Raw genomic sequence first — 24,075 nt, 5'->3', positions numbered from 1 at the left:
CGTTTGAAATGTTTTCTTTTTATAAAATATACAATATATAAATATTTGTTTAGCTGAATTTTAAAAAAAAGGAACAAAAAACTAAAGTTTTATGTATAACATTTAAAATAAAATTTTGTTAATGTCCAAAATTCAGGATTATACTTAAGTCATTTTCCACTTCATTCATTGTCCTGGTCTCAGTTTTGCTACAATCATGTGTCTTCTACTCTTTCATACATTGCACCTTTCCTCTCACTGTATCTCATGTTGCTCAGTCTGTAAATCCAGCTTTGAATGGGGTAAAATAGCTTTCTAAAATGAAATAGTGCCTTGGCTGCAGCTGTGCACAGCAGCCCCTCATATCCTGTCTATTGACTGAGTCAGAGACCAGGCAGCAGCAGCTAATTATAGATAATTGTGAGGTCCTTCACCTGGACAACAGATGGGAATGTGTGAAATAGCAAAGTCACACTGAAACAAAGAAGAAAATCACTTTTTGCCTTGGTCCATGGTGCACATCACATAATGGACAGCGGCTTTGTAAATCTTTAAATCCATCAGCTCCAGATACCAATTATATTGTTTCCAATTTTAACACATAGAGGTAGTAAAGGTTGAACCACCATTTGTCATGTGTGAAGCTGTAAATGTTCCCCTTTCATATAGTCATCCTGCAGTTGTACTCTGTGTTGTCTGTTTTCACATTTTCTTCAAGGAGTAAATGTCACTAAAGTAACTTTTTATATGCATCGGTAGCTGAAAAAGCTCAGTGCCAAAAAAGATGAAAAGGCTCTGCTGCATCAAAGCATCCAGATAAAAGAGGTCAGGGTTGTTTTTTGACAAGAAAAAAAAGGCATTTGGTTTTATGTCAACCTGTCATGTCATCTCACTACACCATCAATGTCACAGGGCCTGTGCTGCTGTGTTCACGAGGCATATTCATTGTTAGACAAGTGCATGCATTTTGTAAAGTTGTGGATGGTTATAATATATAACCTATATTTAACTAGAAAGTCACATTGAGATTAAAACCTCTTTTACAAGTTAGACCTAGCCAAGACAGGGTCAAAGAGCAGCATCCAACACATAACAAGACAACAACATTGAATCACGACAGCAACAATAGGTACGACAAACTACATTACATCATAAAGTGCATTAACAGGGCAGCGTGTTGGTCATGTGTTTGACTTTGTTTTGTTTTGTGCTTCTGCACTGATAGAAGGCACTTTAAACTGAAGCCATTTATGTGACCTAATATTATAACTGTTTTAGAGAAATACAAACTTCCGGCTTAAGTAAGTAGGAAATTTGCCAGAGATGATCATATAGACTAAAATGAACCAATGTTATAACCTCTGCATGCTGTATAAGGTACAATGATGGGTCCTGAAGCCAGAATTAGTGTGAGGCAAACAACCGAAAAATATGTTTTCTAAACAAATGTAGTGTGGAAACTACTCGGAAAGGCAGGATTATTGTTGCTGCACAGTAATCCTGCCTTAAATGAATTTGAAAAAGCAACAATCCTTTTGTTTTGGATCATTGATTTCTATTTCAAAGTCAGGGGGGTCAGAACAAATTCAGCACCCAAATGAATCCAAATGTGAGTCAGTTTGTTTTGATGTGGTGGAGCCGGGAGGCTCACGTCATCACGGCTATGTGTCTGTCTGTTGTTTTGGTCTCTCTGTTTCAGACTGTCTCTGTTCCGTTTACCCTGGAGCTCTGGTTTCCTTTGTGTTGCACATCTTCATTGTCGACTGTATTTCACTAGAACCATAACTGACAACAGGATATTACTGTAGTGTGTGAGCAGCTGAGATGCCATCTGGAGATAAGAAATTGTAAAAACAATGATTTTGGTTTTAATTGATAGCAGGGAGGAAAAAAATAACTATCTGTGCTTCTTTTCATTCACTTAATTAACTTATTTGCAAAATGTTGTATATTTTCCCTCTGGTAGACTTTGTTGTAAGTATGGTTTAATATGAAACTTTAATATACCATATTATAATTCAGATATTTTTTGCAAATTAGCCATATTTTTGTGATCAAAGTTATACATTGGATATTATTAACCCAAAGAATTGCATAATTTAAAAGAAAACATTAATTTAGAAAAAGAAAATTAAATAGAATAATAAATAAATATATATATATATATATATATATATATATAAATAATGATAACTCAACTAACCATATTTTTGACACTATATATTACATACAGTATTTTGTGTGTCACTGCTAGCCTGTTCTTAAATGACCCTTGGTGTAGTGTGTTGGAGCTTTGTCTGCAGTGTTATGGTCTGTTTGCCTTTCTGTAATTGCAAAGTGTAACATCTGTGGGTCCAGGGTAAAGCAGCTTGTTACTGGGGTATCCATAAGTCACTTCATACTTAAAGACAGTGCTGCAGCATTAACGAGTTACAGTAAAGTGTTGATTTATAGATGTCATCTTTCATCAAATAGGCATCTTCCAGTCTGAGTATTTGAAAGTAGAAAGAAACGTTATGATAAAATGTATTGTGAGAAGGCACCACATATACATTTTGTGGTTGAGGTTTCATTGAAAGTGAAATGACTGACAGAGAGCACTTTTCCATGGGGTCTGGTGTCCGTTTTTTCCAATAGTTGGGTATAATTACTGACCATGCAGAGAGCGAGCAGCAGAGTGGTTGTTTATTTATTGATGCTAAGCCTGGGGGTCGGGCTGCTGTGCATAAAAAGAGGTTAAGTGGCCCTGAACATGCAGCCGGTCGTAAAAATGTCTCACTCGTCTGTTTTTATCTCTGCCTGACAAGACAGCTGACACATTTCTATGTGTCTGTCTCTTCACTCTCCCCTCTGTGGTCGCACACCTGAGGTGCAGCAGATTGAGTTTCACTGACCTCCTACCTCTTCTTCACAAACTCCTTTCCTTCCAGCCGATCAGTAATTCTCCTCTCCTCTCTCGCCTCCCTCCCTCCCTCCCTCTCTGAGGCCTATTTTGTGAACCAGAAAGAGGGGGCCGATTGGGTTTCTCTCCTCTACAGACTGTCTCCCTCCCAGTGGCCTAGACTCTGGCGGGGTCAGGTTGCTGTGAGCCAGCAACACTCAGTCCAGGTCACAAAAAGTCTCAAACCTGCTACCTGGTGGCTCTTCTGGCAATATTTCAGATTTAATTGATATTATTTTAAAGTATGTGGGCTCCTCTTCTCATGTTGGAGTCAGACCAGCTACAGGTGCGTTCAGAGACTGTCTGCTCTATTCATAATGGGTCCACTGCAGCACCTGACCACAAACAATCCCAGCTGTGGAGGCCCCATTACAGAGTGTAATTATCTGCAATTTCCTCCTTTGTGTGCAGCCGGCCTGTATTTGATGTCCGTTGCAGTGATTCCTTCTCTTATTATTTATCAAACGCCTGTTTTGTTTTCATGTGTTTTTTTTTCCATCACCATTGGGTTGACCCCCTGACCTCAGCCTATCATCAAACACCATGCATATTCAGGAGACAGAGGAACGCATACAGTATTTAGTAGTCACCACATGTCTCAATCCCTGAGTGAAATGACACAAATGTCACTCTGCAAAGACATAAATCCAATCTATACTTGTACAACTGATCAATTTAACCATCTTTTTTAAAAAAAAAATGCTCTAATGATCTTCTGAACGAGAATCAGAACAGAAAGATGTTTTTTTCTCAATTTCCTTCCTAGATTTATCTTAGCTGACAGATGTAATTAATATTTTAGAGGGAGGATATTGTAATCCCAACAGAGACATGGGGCATTACAAGAGGAAGAGTGAGGAGCCCAGATCTTTCATCTTCTCTTGAGCTAAAACCTGAAGTTGCTCCACATGTTGTGGGACCAAGAAGTTGTCATAAACTCTATAACTACACTGTAAACAATTGCCGTTAATTTACAGCAGGATTTCAACAGTATTAACCTGTTATTGCTAAAAACAGTGCTTTACTGTTAATACAAAAGAAAACCTGTTAAATTACGCTCATAGGCCGTTTTTTAACTGAACTATAATGCATTCTTAAAAAACAGCACTTTACTGCTGATCAACTGTCTAAAGTATCATCTGTAACAGTTTCATGCAGTATTCTTTTAATTCTGGGACCTGATCTGCACATGTGAAGCTTGTACATTGTACATGATTGTAAAATCAGTGAATTAGCTTTATTGTTCTTCACTCACATGTTGTTCTGGTTTACATTCTGTGCTTGTAGCCAGCTATAGACATACATTTTGGGAAAAGTTTCAACAAGTCTATTATAGCCTTTTTCCTAACAAGTGCCTTTAATTGTATTTAGTGTGACTATTCCTATGTCTGTAACCTGCTAAGTCTATTCATCTAGGCAAAAAATAATGTTTATTAAAATGTATGTAAAAAATACAACCTAAATAGTGCATTATCAGTAAGATAATGTAAAAGAAAGGTGAAAAACAGCTATATAATGTATCTTTAAACAGTAAATTAACTGTAAAATAATGTGAAATGTCCGTTAATTAACATAAATAAACACTAATTATCTTTATATAATAGCCTTTATTACTGTAATATTACAAGAAATATTTTACTTTTAACATATATTTATTGTTAGAATAGTCATACACCGTAAATCTAAGACCATTAACATATAAATCACAAATGAAACATGTAATTTTACGTTGCAAAAGCCCAAATTTACATTAACTCAGAAGTTTTGCAAAAAAAATCTGTATTTTTTCAGAATTCCATGAAATAATTTTCTTCTAACATAAATTAATTGTTAAAATAGAGTCTTAAACCTCTAAAAAACAGAATAATTATCTTTAAAAATGATCAAGAAAAGCTTAAATACAGATAATTACGATTGTGATTACAAAAAATACTGTAAATCTAAGACCATTTACATGTAAATCACAAATGAAACATGTAATTTTGACATTTTTTTTCTGTCATTTTGAAATACAGACAAAAAATTTAAAATTTCTTGAAAATAATTTTCTGTAAAAAAATATTTTCTTTTACAGTGTGCTGCCAGTTCTTTACTGTTATTTTACTGGAAAATTCTTTACAGTGTGGAAGTTTCTCCACATGTTGTAGGACCAAGAAGTTATCATAAACTCTATAACTATTAGAGAGATCCTGCAGGTTTAGTAGGTCTGAAGCTCTGGTGCAGTGCACATTTCATTTCCGACCCCTGCTTAGTTTTCCTGAAACTGGACTCCGGAGCTGCATGATGAATAAAACATCCTCTGTGCTGCTGGCTGATCACCGGACTCCTTTCAGCTGTATAAGTGGTGAAAGGCGACATAATCTCCATCAGAACAAGATCTGGACTGAGATTGAGACACACACACACACACAACAGAGAAAAGGCTCCACAGACAGCGGAAAGGACCACAAATTAAGCTTTTTTTTGGAGAAGCAGGATGTTAAAACCGCAGCAGCACGGTGAGCTCCTCCTGCCGGTGTCGGTGTTTGGGAAGCCGTGGTACTGGCAGCGCAGCGGCGTTGCCATGGAGCAGAGCACCCACAGCCTGGCGCAGGTCGTCATGGAGATGAGGGATGAGATCCAGAAGCTGGAGGAGGAGAACCGAGAGCTGCGGGGAGACTGCGGTCATCAGCGGGCCTTTGGAGCCAGGATGCCGGGGAGAGCCAGCAGCAACAGCCCGGTGTCTTCAGCAGCACGGATGGAGGCGGGGATGGAAGAAAACCCCTATGTGAACCTGAGGCGCAATGCGTCTGCGCCAGTCCTGGAGGGACAATACAAAGGTAAGAGAAACTACTATCACAACAGCACCATGTTAGTAAGGGTGTAAGAAAATATCGCAATATCGCAATATTATGTTTTGTGAGACTGAAGTATCACATGATATTGATCTCTCCCAGTTGTGTTGGCTTTTTTAAAGTTTTCTTTCTTTATTTTTTTTCTTTATTTGTTTATTTGTTTATTTGTTTATTTGTTTATTTATTTGTTTATTTATTTTTTTCTTTAATTTATTTTTCTCTCCATTTTGTTTTATCCATATTTCATTTTATTTTATTTTGTTATGAGGAAAAGGAAGAAAAAGAAGAAAAAGAAAAAGAAAAAGAAAAAACAGAAAATAGGAAATATATATATATATAAAATTTATTTTTTTCTTGTTTTTTTCTTGTTTTATATACAACAAGAAAAAACAAGAAAAGAAAAAACAAAAATCTCCTCAACTGGCCGGACATGCATGCTGCCTCAGCACTAACTGGGCTCCTCCTCCATCTCTTCTCTCCTCCCTCCAATGATTGCCTATGGATAGAAAAGGGCAAAAGCCCTGAGCTATCAACTAGGCTCACGAATTTAAGATAAGATTGTGATACTGAATCGATACTCAAAATATCGCAATATATCCACTGTATCATGATGCCTATAGTATCACACAGCCCTGTACCATAGCCTATCACAAGTTATATAAAAGGTATAACACAGTGATCTGTTCAATAATGTCTGTTGTAAAGTGAAATATGATTAGAAAATAAAAGTAATATAGCAGAATAATTTATTTTAATTAACCTATAACCGCAACACTCATTTTTAAAGGAGCACTCCAACAATTTAGCATAACACTTTCATTAAGTCGGAGGTTTCAACAGATACGGATTAAAAAAATGATGCTCAAAATCTAAGGCGCAAGAGACAAGATATCCCGATGTTAGTCTTTTGTATTGGTCAAACTACAATAACACTGGATCCTACAATTCCCATAATACAACCAAATAGCCTCTCATTGGCAAAAAGTGTTAGAGAAATGCACTTTCTATTCACAGCAGCAGCAACAACAACAACAACAGGAATACCATGTGTTTATTTTAAGGCATTATTAAATTTTTAAATTGGCGTATAGACATCCATCCATTATCTGTAACCGCTTACCCTATTCAGGGTCGGGGGGGGGGGGCTGGAGCTGATCCCAGCTGACATTGGGCGAAGGCGGGGTACACCCTGGACAGGTCGCCAGACTATCACAGGGCTGACACATACAGACAACCATCCACTCTCACATTCACACCTACGAGACATTTAGAGTCAGCAATAACCTAACCTGCATGCCTTTGGACTGTGGGAGGAAGCGCGAAACCCACGCTAACACGGGGAGAACATCCAACTCTACACAGAAGGGCCCCAATTGCTTTTAATGTTATCAAACAAAGATGGTCTAAAATGGTCCTAAATCGATACTAGAGTACTTCCTTGTTTTATGAATGAAGTAGTACAGTTGAAGCAGCGGCGCTGTGTGCATGTTTGACCAATAAGTGAAGGTCATCCCTGCAAACTCCAACCCGAAAGTACAACCATCCCGACCAGGGCCTTTGTGGGGGTGAAAAGGCCCCAGAAAAATGTCCCTGGAATATAATTTAGACCCTGGCCCCTTCGGTGGAAACGCAATGATTTCCTCAAAAGGTTCTTAGTTCTGGGGGAAAGTTCCTGCGGTAGAAACGGGGCTTTAGATATAAGAAAATGTCCTTTGTGTTTTCTTTCCATATGTATCTCTGCACTGAGGAAATGAATCCATTCCAATGCACCATGTTCATGTTATTTCACAGAGAACACCGTCATGACTGTCCGGAGGTACTCGATAAGCTCCAACCTGTCTGGTGTGACCATGACAGAGGGGAGGACTGACAGGGCTCAGCCCAGTGACTCTGGATGGGGAAGACTACATGAAGAGATCCAACATGAAGACGGCATCTTTGGCAACTCGACCAGAGGAGAAGTGGGAAAAGCTACCAACAGACACTCCCTGCAGGAATATGTACACAAAAACAGGTACAGACAGGCTATGTTGTCTCTAGTATACACCTTTTCCTAAGTTGCCTATAGTTTCCTAACCCTCGTGTGATTTCTTTGACCTTTCAGGGCCAAGGTAAAAACCGTCACATTCCTTCTACCTGTGGACGACATTTACACCAACCGGCCAGTTCTGACCAAACACCAGGAGGGGCCTAAAATCACTGAGCTGGCGTCCATAACCGAGACAGATTCCTGATAGAAGCAGAACTTTTAAAGACTTCGGATGGGAGAAAAGTGCACACATGACATGAGCCTCAGAACAGGTTAGCCTCTTCATTTAGGTCAGTGTGGATCGGGCTCTTAATGAGTGAGTCAGCAGACCGATTTTATCACACCTGACCACACACAAACACAAGACTCTGGTTACAGGTATTGTTTTCATTCGGCCATCGCAATCCAGGCCCGGTTAGCAGTGATACAGTGATACAGGGCCCTCTGCGGCGAGGATCAGATGTCTGGACTCCTCTCCCGACCTGGGGTGTCGTCTCGGAGCAAGACACACACCTGCAGGTGACGGCCCTTTAATGGACAATTGTGATCACTGACTCAGGCCTCGTGAGCAACATCATTAGTTATTCATCTTTGTTTCTTTTCACCATGTAAACTGAAATGTGTAGTCAAGGGGCCACGTGTGCGTTTAAACATGTGACCTGTTGACCAGAGTGTATTTTTTTAGTGCACAACACACACTGTACTCTCTGCTTTCATATACGGAAGGCTCTTTGTAAATACACCAGTGTTAATATGAAAATTAAAGTAGGCACCTTTAACAGTCATTATAAGCTATTACATGTGATATATGTAGTGTTATGAATTATTTTTAATTTTAAGCAGATTATTTTGTGTCGTGCAAACAAGTTCAACTCGAGATAAAGCAGTTCACAAAAGTAAAAAATCTTTGCTGTCTCAGTATTTTGGCATTAGCTGAAACTCAGAAGCCCATACACTTCAAATTGAACTTCAAAATATGTATAGTTTACCTCTAGTTTGATATATTGCAGATTTGCTGGTTTAAATGCACCACGTAAACAAGGGTGAGCGTGTTGATTCTTCACTATGTTGCATGCAAACAAATGAAAAGTTACTGAATATTTGTTACCTTCTGTGCTCATTTAGGATTTATTGGGAGTCAATCACTGACAGAGAAAAAAGGCATTTATTATTTAGTATGTCAGACAGATACATGGGCTACAAGCAAAGCGTATACTGTCTACTTTAATGCCATATTTGATCTGCTACGTCCAAAATATCAAACATTTACTCAAGCGAAACATTCACAATGCAGAGATCTAGAGCATGATGCCATCACAAAAGCTCTTTGGTCAATGGCACGTGTTAAATACGCTGCACCTTGGTTGATGAATCATTTATAATCAGGCAGTAATTACCAGCTCACAGGACCACACAGAACCTGGTTCGATTGTGTTTGCTTTGATTGTTGGTTTCCACGGCACCGGTAATCAGCTGTTGTTCCTCTGTGTCCACATGGCTGTCCCTGTCTAGGAAGCCATGCATATTTTTCTTTACTTCTGTTTGGCCAGATTCATCTGCATCTTTTAACCGGTCCAGAGCTCCATCCTCTGATTGATCGTCAGTGTGCAGGCTTCCGTAGCCCTCAGAGTCCTGGGGCTTGATGGCCGGGCAGGTCTGGGGTTCAGACATATGTGATGACAGTTGGGGTTCACTTAGGCTGTCTCCATATTACATAGGGATCAAGCAAAGGTCGTCCCTGTGTCGCCTCACGACAGAGGAACAAAGTGAGTGAGAGAGGGAAAGAGACTGCATGGCATTAAAAAAACAATTAAAAGTCCTTGTTACCCAATTTAAAGGGTACAGAGTAAATCACTAAATAGAATTAGAGGGATTTGTCAGACATCAAACAGACCTGGTCTGTGGAGACTTGACTGGTAGCTCATCTGGCTGTCCGGCTGTCCTCCAGCTCCCGTCTCCAGATCTGAGAGACCCATAATCTGCTGCTCGCTGACTCCCATGTTCCTCCCAAGAAAGTAAGTGGTCCTTCTGTCCTTCCTTTTCACCTCAATCTCCCCTCGCTTCTAGATAACATAGCTTTTATTCTTCAAAGCCGTAGGAAATGTGGACAGGGGATGTGGAAATCAGAAAAAGGAAATCACAGGGTTTGTGGTATATGTCAATGCGTCCTCACTGGTGGACAGTTGGGCTCAGGTGGATCTTGTCGGGGAGGCCGTGACTCTCCATGCGAGATGCAGAGTTGACTGTGTCTCTCCAACTACACCTGCTAGTACAGGACCACTGTGAAGACCCGCACGGATCTTCACAAACACAACAAGCCATAGAGCAGATGCTGTGTTATGATAGAAGAGAGCAAAACACATTTCGTGCATAAAATGTTGTTTAATCTTTGACAAACATGCATTTGAAGCGGTGGAAGAAGTGTATGGTGTCAAAACAGTCTCATTAGTATTCACAAAGAAATGTCTAGTTATGTAACTCGTAAAACATAATGCACAAATAAAAGCAGAGTGATTTGTATCTGTACATCTCTATCTGTATCTGTGCCTCTAATTTACAACTCATATATCATCATCTGTACATCAACTTAGCATTTTTCAAAGGAAATATATTTGTGAATCTCCATCTACTTATTTGGATTCTTTTGAGACTGTTTTCACACAAAATCCACAAATTCCGTGTGCATGTGACTCGTAAAATACAATGCACAAATAAATGCAGTGATTTGTATCTGTAAATCTCTATCTGTATCTGTGCCTACTACCTACTGCAGGTTTAAATATAACGTGTTAATCAGTTTGACTAGACTATGTATACATTTTACTATAGCTACAGATTGTGTAACAATTGTTAAGCATCTTTCCAAAATCTTGTAGGATACCATTTCTTTTAAATCTTAGGCGAATCAAGACATTTTATTGGTAATTTGATGTATGGGAGCCCATAGGGACATTTTTAAGTTTTACAATTTCCCAAATTTATGAAAACACACAGCTGTATTCTCAATCTGCACATATACCCGTTTGGGGTCAATATTATTTATTTGTATATTAGAATAAATCTGTCACATTTATAATTCATTCAGTCTTTATGATTTTATTCTGGTCTGATGTCTACTGACGTCATGGTACCAGCGTCGAAGGTAGATGAGATGAGTCCGTAAAAGAGGAGCAAAGAGGTGTCTTCATAAATAAAACTGTCAGGCTTGGTTGCATTTGTCACCAAAACAAAATAAACAAAACAGTACTGCAGTCATATGCAAACATAAATACTTTATTTCTTAGAGGAATACGTCTTCACTCAAAAATAGGTTACCCATGATTGTCAAAAAATAACAATCCTCCTAAATATTTGTAGAAATAATTACAAATATTCTGATCATAACACACATGCATATACACACACACATATTGTGGGTCTGCAATATGACACATCAAGGGGGTTCAGTCGTTTTAACCAAATACAGCACAGTGTGTCCTTCAGCACAACATTAGGCTAATCACATTGGAGAAAACTGTATCAAACTATTTCATCACTGTAGTTTCTTTGCACTAACAATGGCTGCTGCATCCACTTTATGAATATTTATGAAATGTGAGAATCGGTTACTATCAAGCAACCTAGGAATGTTGTAGCACCAGGAGATTTTGGCTTCCTTATTAAAAAAAAAAAAGAATATTATCTTTTATTTCATGAGACTCATTGAAGTCCAGGTTGTCCAAAATGTGTTTCTGTGCCCAAAAAACTACATGAAAAACTAAAATCACTCTGAACTCTCACGCCCTCTGCTGGTAAAGGTATTAAACATCAAGTAAAGTCCAGGCAGATGTTTGAGCCAACATGAACAAAAATATGCATTTCCTTAATAAAGAATAAGTTAATAATCATTTAGAGCCCTCTCTTTCTTTAAAATATTCAGAACAGTCATTTGACACTAAGATGACTAATCAGACAACAAACTGACCTTGTTCTGATGAAACACACTATGGGTGGACTGGTAGAGACAACTTAGATCTGGTTTAAAACATATAGTCTTTTTAGATGTCTTAAATGGTCTTAATACAGTAGAAAAAATATTTTTTTCCGATAGGGATCATAGGTCATACGTTCATGAGCAGACGGTACCGGTTTTGATTCTGAAATAATGGCCGCAGGTAGGTAGATAGCACCGACAGGATCAACCTAATGTGCTGTGTTCATGTCCTGATGGGTTTCAGGTCCGTAATGAGGTCTGCAGAGCCCTCATGTCCCTCAGCAGCCTCAGGTTCCTCTTACTCCTCTCTCCTGGTTTAACTTTGACCGCTGCAGCATAGCGACCTCTAGTGGACTCTGTGGTAGTCGCCCTCGTCTCATTTCCACTGTTACGCCTACAAATAGCTTCCTTTCTTAACTTCTTTATCTAGTGGAGAGATGAGAAAAAGGGTAAAGGAAAACAAAATCTTGCAATTGTGTGAACTGAACTGCTTCTGTGTGAAAACCTACCTGTGTTTTGTGTCTGTAGAGCTTACTGATCTGCTCTCCTTTCCTCTCCATTTTCAGCAGCAGCCTCTCCTGCTCCCTCTGAAGCTCTTTTCTTTCCTGGTCAGAAACACTGGCCTCCACCTGCCTCGTCAGCTCGTCCTGCTCCCTGCGACACAAACAGAGGATAAAATTCACACTATTTCCAAGAAATTCACTCCTTACAGATTTCATATGAGACTACACTCACAAGCTCATGAGTCGCAGCTCCTCATGCAGCGCTTGCAGCAGCTCTGATAGTTCCTCCTCGCTAGCGGAGGAGGAAGAAGTGGAGCTGTCTGAGTTCCTGCGACTACCTGAGAGGACACGGCTGTTGCAGAGGTGCGGCTGGTGTCGCTTCAGGAGGGACAACACTGACTGGACGTTTGCCCGGACCGAGTGGCTGCAGCCTACTGACTGAGGGTTAGTTAGGAGAGGAGAAAGAGATTCAAAGAGAGAGACAGAGAGAGAGAGAGAGAGAGAGAGAGAGAGAGAGAGAGAGAGAGAGAGAGAAGCAGTGTAAGAAAAGTGAATAAATATATAATTTTATTCCAACCCTAAATCCACAAATGCACATGTGCTCATGCTACCGTTCCAGCAACAAAAGGTACATCTCTGAGGCTCAGTCTGTAGTGTGGCTCTGTGTAGGACGACTGCTGTGGTGAAGATTTCTGGAAAGAGAAAATCAACATAAACAATAGTAAGATCCATAGGAAAATGTACATTTGGGAGTATTCAGTAGGCCTGCAACTAAGGATTATTATTTTTTTTTTATCATTGGTTAAGCTATAAAATGTATTGATTCATTCAATTACTTTAATCAACTGATTAGTTTTTCTGACCAACCAACATCCAAAAAATTGTAATTTCATAATGACACCAAGTGGCATAAAGCAATTCTTTTTAAAAGGTTAGAGAAATAAAATCTGAGAAAATTCAATTTCCATTTTTTTTCTTTTTTTTTTTTTTACTATTTAAGGAATATATCAGGATATCTTAATATAACAAATGCATGTGGCGGGTAGAGCAGGTCGTCCACCAATCAGAATGTCGGTGGTTCGATCCTCCGGTCACATGTCGATGTGACACTTAACCCCAAATTGCTCCAAAAGGCATAGCCATCGGTGTGTGAATGAGTATTTAGATTAGATCCTGATGGGCAAAGTTGGTACCTTGCATGGCAGCCTCTGCCATCAGTGTAAGAATGGGTGTGTTAATGGGTGAATGCTGACATGTAGTGTAAAGCGACATTCCCAGATGTACTAACACTATAGAGAAGCACTCAACTTCAACCGTCTTTGTCACATTTGTTCAAACGTCCACTTACAAAGAGGGAAAGAAACATTCCCACTCAGAAGTAAAAACCTTGAACCAGCCCTGTGAAGTTCTTTACCTTTGAATTAGACTTCTTTTCTTTGGACTGTCTGCTGGACAGACGTGGTGACACCGACTGCAGCAGTATCCTGTTGGTCTCTAAACCGGTCTGTAGCTGAGGAGTACAAAAAACATCAAATGAAAGGGAGTGTCAAATTTCAAAATTTATATTTAGCATAAAGCATACAGTATGTAAAACAATAGACTAAGCTTCCTTTCAAGTACAGGAATGGAAGCTAAAAAGAAATGCAAATTAAAGCATTTGTTACCTGATTGGCCTTATCCTGGACCAGCTTTCTCTGGTGCTCCTCCTCCTGTAGTTTCATCTCCAGCTCCCGCATCTTCATCTGACATAATAACACAAGCACTAGTCTCGTTAAAAATAACAATAAGAGAATTGAAGTTTTTTTTTTTTTTCCACTTGAGATTAAAACATAAATAATGAATTTGATCAGATTTTCTGAGAAATTTGGGTTAGTATGCGCTTGTTATTATCAATTTAGACAATGTAACTGTGTATCATGATATCGCGATATAGGATTTCATCACAATACGATTTCATTGAATAAATTATCATATTGAATTATTGCCTAGCCCTACCATGAGGCCGTCCTGACCCCCAGATTGGGAACCACGGCCATAAATTCTTGGATAATGTTTGGCCAAACTTCACTAATCAATGTCTGTTTTATTTGCAAACTTGAGGAATTGGTGTCATTTGGTCTGCATAGAAATGTAAATTTTTTAACCCACGTAGTTAACATCAGTAACTACTTTAACTGACATGTCACTGTTTCCTTGTCTGTACCTCAGCATTGGTTTGTGTGCGTGTCAGCCTCAGATACTCCTGCTCCAGTCGCTCCAGCTTCTCCAACTGGGCGTGCTCAGACACTGTGTCAGACTGTCGATCAGCTGACTTGGCTGTCTCCATGGAAACCTGAAAGCATAGAAAACAATTAAAAGAGTTCTACAAATCTACTCACTCACACATGAGGCTTTTATAGGCTTTTAAACAATTTATCTTATATCACAGCCTATGACCCTAAGGGACACTGGGTTAACCTGCTGCTTGAGCAGGCTCGTCCTGTCTGCCTTGGCGCTGCGCAACATCCTCCTCATGTGATCCAGCTGTCGCTCCAGCTTCACACAACGAGACTCAGCAGCAGCCAGGTGAGTGATCAACACTGTGGAGAACAATGAGACACCATATGATATAAGGAATAAGAGGAAAAATAAATAATATGTTTTACATGCACCCACCTTGATTGCAGTTGGGCTGGCCACTTATCTCTCTTTCTGTGTCTGTGTGATCCTTTAAGAGTCTCTGTGTGACTTTATCACTCTGAAGACGAGTATATGATGCATCTTTATTCCCCACAGCGTGCAAACTGAGCTCTGCGTGGCCTTTCTCCAACTCCAGCTTCCTGATCTTCTCCTGGAGGTTCCTCAAGGCAGATAAGATCTCTACACGTGCACAGACACATGGATTAAGTGTGAGAGAGATTAGATACAAGAATGTGATGCATATGGGGACACATTGACTATAGTCGTGATGTAATAAGATATGATTTTTAGGTTTGGATGGAAGAATAGGATGACAGGATGGGACGAGAGGGAAAGAATGAATAGACGTCAGTGCAACTGAGACATTCAAGTAGTGCGGCATCATGTTGCACATGCTGTAACCATGGAGCTCTGCAACACCACATATACCTGAATGGAAACTTTGTAAAGGGAAAACAACATGCATAAAATTAAAGTTACCTGTACTGCTGGTCTCTGGGAATCCCTTGCTGGGTGATGATGGGCGACATGAGTGATGCATGCGTGTTTGGGGTGTGTGATGCACAAGTGTGTTGATAAAGGGACGGTGAGCAGGGTACTCTCTATAAGATGACAGGCTTTCAGACACGACTCCACTGGCTGCTCTTGGCGGACAGAGCTCCTGCAGAGAGAAACAGGGCGAAATGTTGAACAGCATCCCACAATATCTGTCAAATACTGCAGATATTTACTAAAATATGTTCAAATTCAAATTCAAATTAGCTTTATTGGCATGCATGTTCAGATTATATTATTGCCAAAGCGAAATTAGATATTAATGAATAATTACATTTCACAAGAAATAATCACCAAATAATCACAATCACAATATACCAAATATATTTTAACACACATTTTGTTCGGGGCTTGTAGCACCTCTTATTGTATGGCAACAGTCAACATATTTTATTTTATATCCTTGATGCAATATACACCTCAAGTGCAACTACCTTTGTTTACATTTTATTTATTACATTTACCCTATCTATTTTACAAGTGCAATTACCTCTGTTTACATTACATCTATTTTATATTTTATACCTCTAGTGTAACACTTCTGTTTATATTTATTTATTACATCTACTTTACCTAATTTATTTGCTTTATAACTGTGTGTGTGTTTTTACCTGTTATATGTTTTATCTATATTCTATTCTATTCTATTTTGCAGCTAATATTGCACATGTTCAATATATGAGCAATGGGGATAATGCAGTGATAGTAGCCATCACATCATGAGCAATAACCAGCAAATGAGGTGCAGAAAGTGAGGTAAACATGAGCTAAATGCATGCTCTAGCTGACCTTAATGTTACAACATGTTTGTCCTGCTCAAGTCAGATATATCACTTCAAACTTCAATATACTTCCTAGGTCTGCAACATCAGCTGGACTGAGTTGTAGCAACTGCTGCTAGGTAGCTTTAACTCTAACTCTATGCATCACTGTAAAGTAGTAGTAACTTGAAGCTATACCTTCTCCCGCGTAGCATCAGCTGTGTTTGACAGCGTCTCCATTGAAATGCAGCCAGTCCAGTCTGCCTCGCCTCTGCAGAACCAAGGGAGTAAAATATGCAAAATGTGCTGTTAATTTAAACTAATATTACAGCAAAACCTTCCTGCAAGCCTGCTAACTGAGTGCTGTTTCTAGGGTTGCTAATATGTGAAAAGAAAACACATCACTTGACACACAATCCACGGTTTTCTGAGGAGGTTTGAATGATATTAACACCAGCGTGGCCCGTCGAACGCTGCACAACTACTCGTTAACGTCACATTAGCGAGTTAGATAGAACGGCGCGACTTAAACAACAAAACAAACGCACCTCATTTTGCTTCCCGGAAGTGTAGTTCTTCCTCCGCGGACACTCGGCATATTAGAACGGTGGTGCTTCAGAATAGAACTACAATAACTCTAAACCATCTGTGAGAGGGTTTGCAAGACTTGCCGGGATTTTTCTGACATGTTCTGGGACTCAAGAGGAGGTGGGTTGAAACTTAAAGTCTTCCACGTTGTAGCCAGGGATGTATGGTTGTATAGCTTTATAGCTTATAACAACAAATAATTGTTCAATAGATTGTCACCAGCTTGGTTCGTGTTGTTGTAAGCTACGACTTAACTACCGGATAATTAGCTAGCTAGCTATCACACAGTATAAAACAATGCTTTGCAGTGTGTCGCAGATATTCTAAACACATGGCTTTCTTTCAGGAATGTACCAACTTATCGTTACACTGACTGATTCATTCACATGTATATCATATCAATACTCTATGAAATGTCATATGTCTGCAGGACAGATGATAATGCACACAGTGCCCTCTCATAGACTCAGATACTGGAGTTACCCTGCACTACACTCACTTTTAACAGTCTCTTCTGCACTACACTCACTTTTAACAGTCTCTTCTGCACTACAGCCACTTTTAACAGCCTCTTCTGCACTATACTCACTTTTAACAGTCTCTTCTGCACTATACTCACTTTTAACAGTCTCTTCTGCACTACAGTCACTTTTAACAGTCTCTTCTGCACTACACTCACTTTTAACAGTCTCTTCTGCACTACACTCACTTTTAACAGTCTCTTCTGCACTATACTCACTTTTAACAGTCTCTTCTGCACTATACTCACTTTTAACAGTCTCTTCTGCACTACAGTCACTTTTAACAGTCTCTTCTGCACTACACTCACTTTTAACAGTCTCTTCTGCACTACAGTCACTTTTAACAGCCTCTTCTGCACTACACTCACTTTTAACAGTCTCTTCTGCACTATATTCACTTTTAACAGTCTCTTCTGCACTATACTCACTTTTAACAGTCTCTTCTGCACTATACTCACTTTTAACAGTCTCTTCTGCACTACAGCCACTTTTAACAGTCTCTTCTGCACTACACTCACTTTTAACAGTCTCTTCTGCACTATACTCACTTTTAACAGTCTCTTCTGCACTACAGTCACTTTTAACAGTCTCTTCTGCACTACAGTCACTTTTAACAGTCTCTTCTGCACTATATTCACTTTTAACAGTCTCTTCTGCACTACACTCACTTTTAACAGTCTCTTCTGCACTACAGCCACTTTTAACAGTCTCTTCTGCACTATACTCACTTTTAACAGTCTCTTCTGCACTATATTCACTTTTAACAGTCTCTTCTGCACTACACTCACTTTTAACAGTCTCTTCTGCACTACAGTCACTTTTAACAGTCTCTTCTGCACTATACTCACTTTTAACAGTCTCTTCTGCACTATACTCACTTTTAACAGTCTCTTCTGCACTACAGCCACTTTTAACAGTCTCTTCTGCACTACACTCACTTTTAACAGTCTCTTCTGCACTATACTCATTTTTAACAGTCTCTTCTGCACTTTTTAATAGTCGTGCATTACAGCTGTTACCCTGCACTATATTCAGTTTGAACAGTTTTCTTCATCTCCTTGTATTTTTATATCTGGTATATTTTTTTGTATTTTTTCACTGCCTTTTTACTAACATGTTTTGAACTATGGAACTGTGATGCTGGAAACTTGAATTTCCCTAGGGATCAATAAAGCTACTATCTATCTATCTATCTATCTATGTATCTATGTGTAATAATGTGAAATTAACCATTCAGTCTATCTGCTATTATATTTAGTTTTTTTAATGTTTACTTATTTATTATATCTTTACTGTTTACTTACTTATGTATTATATCTTGTCTTTGTTTTTTACTGATGCCTCTTGTTGCACTATCCCCTTTGCTGCTGTAACACTGAAAATGTCTCCTCTGTGGAACTAATAAAGGATCATCTTATATTAAATGTATTTTCTGCAGGGGAAGCCTTTTGCGTGAACACCTGTCAGGAGTGAGATATCATTTTCCCACATCATCATGACCTCAGAGAACACCTTGTGAGTTTGTTTAAATCCCTGCAAAGCATTTCTATATGGTGATTGTGCTGGATGGTGATTAACAGGTCTCCCAATGACTGATGGATATGTTTATCTAGATAATTTCCAGTTATATCTAGGTACACAACAACCTAATGTATGAGCTGTTTTGTTTTTCTTAGGGATGATGAGGATACCTTCAAGATCCTGATTGCTACAGATATTCACCTTGGTTACCTGGAGAAGGATGCTATCCGTGGCAATGACTCTTATAACACACTTGATGAAATCCTGAAATGTGCCAAGACAAATCAGGTACAAGTTGATAGATGTGTGGATGACTTAATAGTAGATCAGATTAATCTCTGTCTGCTTGAATGGACATAATAAAATCTACCAGTTCTAATTGCCCACTGCTTTCTATTTTCTCATTTGTCTGCTTGCAGGTAGATTTCATCCTGCTGGGTGGTGATTTGTTCCATGACAACAAGCCCTCGCGACGATGTCTCCACAACTGCATCACTATGCTGAGACGATACTGCATGGGAGACACGCCCATTCAATTCAACATTCTCAGTGACCAGAAAGTCAACTTCAACACCACCCAGTCAGTTCTGCTGTGTGTTGTGTGGTCTTTTTTTTATCAAAACATGTTTTTTTTTCTTGTTACATTGATGTTGTGATATGTGTGTTGTAGGTTCCCCTGGGTCAACTATCAGGACGAAAACCTGAACATCTCTATTCCTGCATTTAGCATTCACGGTAACCATGATGACCCAACCGGGGTGAGTTATGAGTCCAGCATAAAAGAAATGATTAGACAGAACAACACAAATTAGTAATATTCAAGTATGTGCATTTGTGTGTGTCTATATATATTTGTTAGTTTTAATATCATGGTTACTTTTATTTTCCTCAAGGCTGAAGGTTTGTGTGCGTTGGATCTGCTAAGTGCTTCTGGTCTTGTCAATCACTTTGGTCACTCCCACTCAGTGGAGAAGATAGAGATTAGTCCCATCCTCATGCAGAAAGGCAGCACTAAGCTAGCGTTATTTGGTCTTGGTAAGTGCATTCCTAAAATAATCTTTGTCTGTGTTCAGCCAAGATTAACACAAGTATTCATGTTTTGGTCTAAATTATGTATGAATGTGTGTGTGTGTAGGCTCCATCCCAGATGAGCGCTTGTACAGGATGTTTGTCAACAACCAGGTAACGATGCTTCGCCCCAAAGAAGACCAAGATGAATGGTTTAACCTCTTCACCATCCACCAGAACAGGTGTGTGCATGTTTATGTCGTTGGAACGTCTAAACTGGAGTGAGAAGCTTTGCCCCAGGAAATGTCAAAGTATTAGCGATACATGTTGTCCACTGTGTGATACAGTACATGCTGCATACTCTGAATCTGAATGCTGGATTTGTGTGGACAGGATAGCTATGGCAGTACAAAGTAAAATGTTTAAGAGGGTGAATAATAGGTTGGTTGGCCATGCTATCTTCATAGCTAAGCATGTTGTTGATGCATTGAGTCTGCCCCTGTTAGTGATTTTAGGGTTGAAACTGCTATATTTTTTTCAATAATACTCTGTACCTTGTGTTGTTGTTTAAAATTGTTGTCTGTTCTGTCTATGTGTTTCTTCTAGGAGTAAACACGGACCTACTAACCACATCCCCGAGCACTTCCTGGATGACTTTATCGACTTGGTGGTGTGGGGTCACGAGCACGAGTGTTTGATTGCGCCAACCAGAAATGAACAGCAGCTCTTCTATGTGACACAACCTGGCAGCTCGGTAGCCACCTCCCTGTCCCCCGGAGAGGCAGCCAAGAAGTACAAATGAATACACACACACACACACACACACATAATGGATAGTAAACTCTGTATTCTGAGGGTGTCTAAAAGTGATTAAGTAGCCATAACACTCTGTTTGTGTGGTTCTAGACACATAGGGCTGCTGAGGGTGAAAGGTCGTAAGATGAACCTGCAAAAGATCCCCCTAAAGACGGTGCGTCAGTTCTTCATCCAAGATGTGGTGCTGGCTGACTACCAAGACATCTTCACACCTGATACACCCCAGGTCACAAAGAAGGTGGAAAACTTGTGCTACGCAAAGGTAACACTTAAAGTCACCAACAAATGTACAGATCCATTCTTGCCCCTCGACTGTCCCCTTATAGCCGTCTTGTTTTCTTTCTGTCACTCTGTAGGTCACAGAGATGTTAGAAGAAGCTGAAAGAGAAAGAATTGGATGCCCGCTCACCCCAGAGAAACCTCTTGTTCGGCTGAGGGTAAGATGGACACACTTGCAGTATGCATACACACCTTCCTAATCACGTTTCTTCAGTCAAAGTCATCATCTTCATTGCCTTCCCCAGGTGGACTACAGCGGAGGCTTTGAGACGTTCAACACTTCTCGCTTCAGTCAGAAGTTTGTGGACCGCGTAGCCAACCCAAAAGACCTAATTCACTTTCTCAGGCACCGTGAGCAGAAGGAGGACATCAAAGGTTTGACACAGGCTAAATACACAGCTATGGATCTACAACACTGATCGATGTACAGCGTTGTCTATTTGACATGTTTCAATCTTTATGCTTTTTTAGATGAGGTCAATGTTGATTACGGCAGACTGTTAAAAACCACAGCAGTCGAGGGGCTGAGAGTGGAGGACCTGGTTAAACAGTACTTTGAGGCAACTGAACAGGTACTGCACACACACAGATTTACATTCACACACTTACAGGGTGTCATAACACTTATTTTCATCTACTGTTTCTACCGCGTATTCTTTTTTTTTTTATCTTCTCAGACAGTGCAGCTGTCCCTTCTGACCGAGCAGGGCATGGGGAAGGCCATCCAGGAGTTTGTAGACAAAGATGAGAAAGACGCCATTGAGGAGCTGATCACGTACCAGTTAGAGAAGACACAGCGCCACCTCCAAGCCAGAGGCGTAACCACGGAGCAGGATATAGACGCTGAGGTGAGGGCTGGGGGCTTGCATGGAAAGTAGGGCAGAGGAAGTTGATGTTGTATGGCATTATAAGAGTGCATGTTTCTACATATTCAGATCCGGCGATTCAGAGACTCCAAAAAGAACACGACCGAGGAAGAGAATGAAATCAAAGAAGTAAGTAATGATCGCACACAGGCCTGAAATGTTGTGTGGTCTGTTGTGTTTAACTGTGTGCACTTTATCGCTCTATTGCTCAGGCTATCGACAGAGCCAAAGCTCACCGTTTGGAGCGCGGCACTGAGCCTTCAGACTTGGATATGTCCACTGACCTCGCTTTGGACTCCGATGATGGCTCAGACCCATTCCCTCCCCCCACGCGAGGCAGAGGGCGAGGAAGCAGGGCGCGCGGTGGCCGGGGAAGAGGCAGAGGTGAGTTCATCACATTATCTGTCACGAAGATGAAGTGAAAATAGAGGCGCAGAGAAATATATGCAGTGGTAAATAGGTCCAAAGGTTTATACAAGGATGTAGGCTTGGTACAAGGCAATGACTCAGATCGGTGTATATGATGATGTGCATTACATCATAAATCCTCGTTCTGGACTGTTCATCCTTCCATCCAGGTGCAACTGCCTCTGAACCAAAACCAGCTGGTCGGGGCCGTTCCCAGAAATCCTCAGCAGCAACCCAAAGCAGGAGCATTATGCAAGGTAGGAGACTGTGATATTATGTGTGTGAGTGTGATGATCTATAGACTCACAAGTTAACATTCTCCATACAACACTAATATGCCAGACTGTAGGCTTTCACTTTCTTCCTTGACTTCAACATATCTCTCTTTCTTATTTTTCACTCATTCTTCAGCATTTCAAGCTCCATCCCAGAGATCATCTCGGACTGCAGCCAAACCATCTTATGTAGATGAAGTAAGTCAAATGATGACACACGCACATACAATATGTAAACTGTACAATCCTCCAACCTTGCTTCCCATCTTCATCCATTTCCAGATGACTATTGATGACTCAGATGAAGATATACCTGTAATGAAAGCTGCCCGACCCCCTCCAAGGTATGTTTGTGTTCGGTCTACAATGTGATAGTCCAGTACATTTAAGAAAAGAAAAACACACAGCTGTCCATACTGCATTCACCCTCTCTGCCCATGACTTCATATTGTAAATGTGCGATGTGTTTTTTAATCATGTGTTTTACCCTGGTTCCTTTTATTGCTTACCACAGACCAGCAGCATCATCATCATCATCGTCCTTCACTAAGTACAGCTCTCCGAGCCAGAGCCAGACATCTAGAGGAGTTGCATTTGATGACAGTGATGATGACGAGGTAAAAAGAATATCTGGAGTGCTGTGGTGAAGACTTTGTGATTTCCATTCAGGGAAAATGACTAGACCTGTAGGGTGGGATTACTACGTAACCACATAGTTTTTAGGGAGTTAAAACTGGTCTAAAGTCTGTTACATTCTTAACAAAAATGTATACCCCTACTCTTAATCTCCCATAATCCATTTCATATTTGCTTGCCAAAAATGAACTTAATTATACTTGATTATCTTAACTTGGTGAATGTTTTCATCTTTTTTCCATCTTCATTTCTTTTTTTTTCTTGATACAGGATCCATTCAAAGGCCCCAGCCATCGTTCACGGAAATAACCATAAGTGCATCTACGATGTAACACCTGATGTTAACGTTGATTTTCCAAGTGAGCAAATGAGCTGCTGCAGTGTTGTTCTGAAGGAGGTGCATGTTTCAATTTTCTCAGCACTCCGTCTTCCTAAGGTTGGTTATAAATAATTAAGTTGATCAGCTACTGCTTATGGGGTAAAACTATCAAATCAGTCTGTTCTGGTGAAAGGACTTGGCTAAAGGCTATACGGGGAAAAGTGGAGACGGTACACAACCTCATTTGTTAGCCACCACCCGAACCTACCAACTTGTGCTGCACATCTGCTCCTGTACATCAACACTGATTAGAGTTGGGTTTTGTCATTGGTCTTTGTAGCTCTCTGATATTCAGGAAATTATAAATGTTTTTTCATACATAATCAACTGTCTCCTTGTTTTTGAATTAGGGTCTGTGTCTTGTGGCTGCGAAGTCATAGAAATAGCCATCTGAAAGAGCTTATAGAGAAATACATCGTCAGAAGTGACACAAAAAAGCCATTCTCATACCTCACTTGGCTCTTTGTACTGGCCCTCCATCTTCTGCTGCTAAACAACTAATTTGTCTGATAGAAATTGTTAAA

At 39.9% G+C, this 24,075-nt stretch overlaps 3 protein-coding genes across 6 annotated transcripts; 2 read left to right on the top strand and 1 right to left on the bottom strand.

Moving 5' to 3' along the window:
* Positions 1-5,061: 5,061 nt before the first annotated feature.
* On the top strand, positions 5,062-12,457 carry LOC119491170. 4 transcript variants are annotated; one of them, XR_005207554.1, is made up of 4 exons: positions 5,062-5,739; positions 7,546-7,768; positions 7,859-8,302; positions 12,326-12,457. XR_005207554.1 is itself a non-coding variant. In XM_037774882.1 (3 exons), exons 1-3 carry the CDS (start codon positions 5,397-5,399, stop codon positions 7,986-7,988), a joined length of 696 nt encoding a protein of 231 aa, XP_037630810.1. In that variant the 5' UTR covers positions 5,062-5,396; the 3' UTR covers positions 7,989-8,568. The 4 variants fall into 4 exon arrangements, 1 of the variants encoding a protein (XP_037630810.1); XR_005207556.1 differs by having other exon boundaries at positions 7,859-8,055; positions 12,326-12,445; XR_005207555.1 differs by lacking the exon at positions 12,326-12,457 and having other exon boundaries at positions 7,859-8,055; positions 8,162-8,568.
* On the bottom strand, positions 11,031-16,746 carry cep57 (centrosomal protein 57). Its single transcript, XM_037774877.1, has 11 exons — positions 16,453-16,746; positions 15,419-15,599; positions 14,915-15,118; positions 14,717-14,838; positions 14,463-14,591; positions 13,924-14,001; positions 13,674-13,769; positions 12,871-12,951; positions 12,492-12,697; positions 12,266-12,410; positions 11,031-12,182 (listed from the first exon to the last, which is right to left on the bottom strand). Exons 1-11 carry the CDS (start codon positions 16,492-16,494, stop codon positions 11,997-11,999), a joined length of 1,470 nt encoding a protein of 489 aa, XP_037630805.1. The 5' UTR covers positions 16,495-16,746; the 3' UTR covers positions 11,031-11,996.
* Positions 16,747-16,889: 143 nt separating this feature from the next.
* Positions 16,890-23,874, top strand: mre11a (MRE11 homolog A, double strand break repair nuclease). Its single transcript, XM_037774871.1, has 20 exons — positions 16,890-16,962; positions 18,802-18,878; positions 19,040-19,172; positions 19,304-19,464; positions 19,555-19,642; positions 19,778-19,919; positions 20,020-20,134; positions 20,499-20,684; positions 20,799-20,970; positions 21,065-21,145; positions 21,233-21,362; positions 21,459-21,559; positions 21,665-21,835; positions 21,923-21,982; positions 22,066-22,237; positions 22,432-22,518; positions 22,673-22,734; positions 22,819-22,880; positions 23,051-23,153; positions 23,443-23,874. Exons 2-20 carry the CDS (start codon positions 18,859-18,861, stop codon positions 23,479-23,481), a joined length of 2,085 nt encoding a protein of 694 aa, XP_037630799.1. The 5' UTR covers positions 16,890-16,962; positions 18,802-18,858; the 3' UTR covers positions 23,482-23,874.
* The last annotated feature ends 201 nt before the right edge of the window (positions 23,875-24,075 follow it).

Source organism: Sebastes umbrosus, chromosome 7 (assembly GCF_015220745.1).
Source record: "Sebastes umbrosus isolate fSebUmb1 chromosome 7, fSebUmb1.pri, whole genome shotgun sequence".
Lineage (NCBI taxonomy): Eukaryota > Metazoa > Chordata > Actinopteri > Perciformes > Sebastidae > Sebastes > Sebastes umbrosus.
This window is presented reverse-complemented; position numbering and strand designations above follow the sequence as displayed.

Coding starts and splice junctions, on each gene's coding strand:
- LOC119491170 (XM_037774882.1), top strand. CDS start 5,397: ATGTTAAAACCGCAGCAGCACGGTGAGCTCCTCCTGCCGGTGTCGGTG. Junction 5,740..7,545: donor CCTGGAGGGACAATACAAAG/GTAAGAGAAACT, acceptor GTTATTTCACAG/AGAACACCGTCATGACTGTC. Junction 7,769..7,858: donor GAATATGTACACAAAAACAG/GTACAGACAGGC, acceptor TTGACCTTTCAG/GGCCAAGGTAAAAACCGTCA.
- cep57 (XM_037774877.1), bottom strand. CDS start 16,494: ATGGAGACGCTGTCAAACACAGCTGATGCTACGCGGGAGAAG. Junction 15,119..15,418: donor CCCAGAGACCAGCAGTACAG/GTAACTTTAATT, acceptor GTGCACGTGTAG/AGATCTTATCTGCCTTGAGG. Junction 13,770..13,923: donor TCCAGGATAAGGCCAATCAG/GTAACAAATGCT, acceptor TGTACTCCTCAG/CTACAGACCGGTTTAGAGAC.
- mre11a (XM_037774871.1), top strand. CDS start 18,859: ATGACCTCAGAGAACACCTT. Junction 22,735..22,818: donor AACCATCTTATGTAGATGAA/GTAAGTCAAATG, acceptor ATCCATTTCCAG/ATGACTATTGATGACTCAGA. Junction 22,881..23,050: donor GCTGCCCGACCCCCTCCAAG/GTATGTTTGTGT, acceptor TGCTTACCACAG/ACCAGCAGCATCATCATCAT.